This window comes from Pinus tabuliformis, chromosome 8, assembly GCF_031772625.1.
Source record: "Pinus tabuliformis cultivar Carrire ecotype Pingquan chromosome 8, CPIR1, whole genome shotgun sequence".
NCBI classification, from domain to species: Eukaryota; Viridiplantae; Streptophyta; class Pinopsida; order Pinales; family Pinaceae; genus Pinus; species Pinus tabuliformis.
Window position 1 is genome coordinate 493,381,005 of NC_142294.1, and position 1,619 is coordinate 493,382,623.

The 1,619-nt window shown below is 44.8% G+C and overlaps 1 protein-coding gene across 1 annotated transcript; it reads left to right on the forward strand.

Moving 5' to 3' along the window:
• Nucleotides 1–284: 284 nt before the first annotated feature.
• Nucleotides 285–782, forward strand: LOC149236233 (uncharacterized). The gene has a single exon (XM_089368816.1). The coding sequence runs from the start codon at nt 285–287 to the stop codon at nt 780–782; it is 498 nt and encodes a 165-aa protein (XP_089224942.1).
• Nucleotides 783–1,619: the final 837 nt, after the last annotated feature.

The window sequence follows — 1,619 nt, forward strand, 5'->3', positions numbered from 1 at the left end:
CTAGCAGCATCTCGAATCATAAGCCGGTAAAGCTAGAGCTACTGGCCCACCTAGATCTGGGCCTCATCCCCTTCCGTTTCAATCCCCTCTGGGTAAAGGAGACCCTTTTCATGCAAACAATCAAATACTGTTGGAGTCAGCCTATTAAAGGCTCACCTTTCTTCATTTGTGAGGAAAATATCAGAAGGGTAAAAGGAGTCTTGAAACGTTGGGCAAAAACCCTTCCCAATCCTACATCAGAAAGGAAAGTCATCAAATCCTTTCTTGCCTCTCACCAAACCCGCATGGAGAGCGCCATAATCACAGAAGAGATGATAGACCAAGAAACTCAGCTACAGCAGAGCTATCATAAGGCCTGCTTAGCCGAAGAAGAATACTGGAGATTAAAATCACGAAATCTGTGGCTTAAAGCAGGGGATAGGAATATGGGTTTCTTTCATAAGCAAGCCCAGGCTAGGAAATGCTTTAACACCATTTCTGAGATCAAGGAAGACAATGATACGCACAAGGATTTTGCAGACATCAAGAAAGCAGCCTTCTTACATTTCCAAAAATTATACAGTGATGATCAGGAGTCGCTCCAGCACCAAGAGCTGCTAGACATCATCCCTCAAGCAATCTCTCCTCGTATGAACAGGATACTAGAGGCCAAAATCACTAAAGAGGAAGTTAAAAAAGCCCTCTTTGACATGGATCCGGACAAGGCCCGGGGCCAGATGGCTTCTCTGCCAGGTTTCTTCAAGTCTGCTGGCCGATTGTTGAAAAGGACCTTCTCAAAATGATACAAAAGTCTCAAAATTCTCAGAAAATAGGAGGCAGCACAAACTCTGCTTTCTTAGCTCTCATACCAAAGGAAAAAGGCGCCAACAATTTCAGCAGATTTCGCCTGATCTCATTATGCAACACTGGGTACAAATTAATTACCAAGGTCATTGCAAACAGGCTGAAGCCCATCCTGCCAAGAATTATTCTGGAAAATCAAGGAGGCTTTATCCAGGGAAGGCAAATCGTGGACAACTTCACACTCGTTCAAGAGGCAATTCATTCAAGTCTTCTCCGAAAGGAACAAGGTATGGTGATCAAACTCGATTTAGCAAATGCCTTTGATCGAGTCAATCATAGATTTCTTTTAAAAGTCATGTGTAAATTTGGTTTTGGAGCAAATTTTATAAAGTGGGTCCGGGCTTGTATCTCAGAGCCTTGGATTTCCCCCCTTGTAAACGGAAGAGCCACTGAATTTTTCAAAGCCTCGAGAGGCCTCAGGCAGGGATGCCCCCTGTCCCCCCTGCTCTTTGTCATCCAAGCCTCTGTCTTCAGCTTTCTGTTAGATAAAAAGATGCAAGATCAAGAAATCAATGGTCTGAGTATAGCTAGAGGGGTCAAAAGCATAAACCATGCCTTATTTGCGGACGATACCCTGCTGTTAGGCAGTGCCACCCTCTCCTCTGCCTCTAAGTTTAAAGCTGCCCTGGATGTCTCCATCAAGGCCTCTGGCAGCGCTCTTAACAAGAATAAATGCCACATTTACAGTTGGAATACCTCGCCCAGGACTCTCTCTGCCATCTCTAGATGTCTGGATTTTGCTACCACGTCCTCCTGGACCTCATTCCAATTTGCAG

Coding starts and splice junctions, on each gene's coding strand:
- LOC149236233 (XM_089368816.1), top strand. CDS start 285: ATGGAGAGCGCCATAATCACAGAAGAGATGATAGACCAAGAAACTCAG.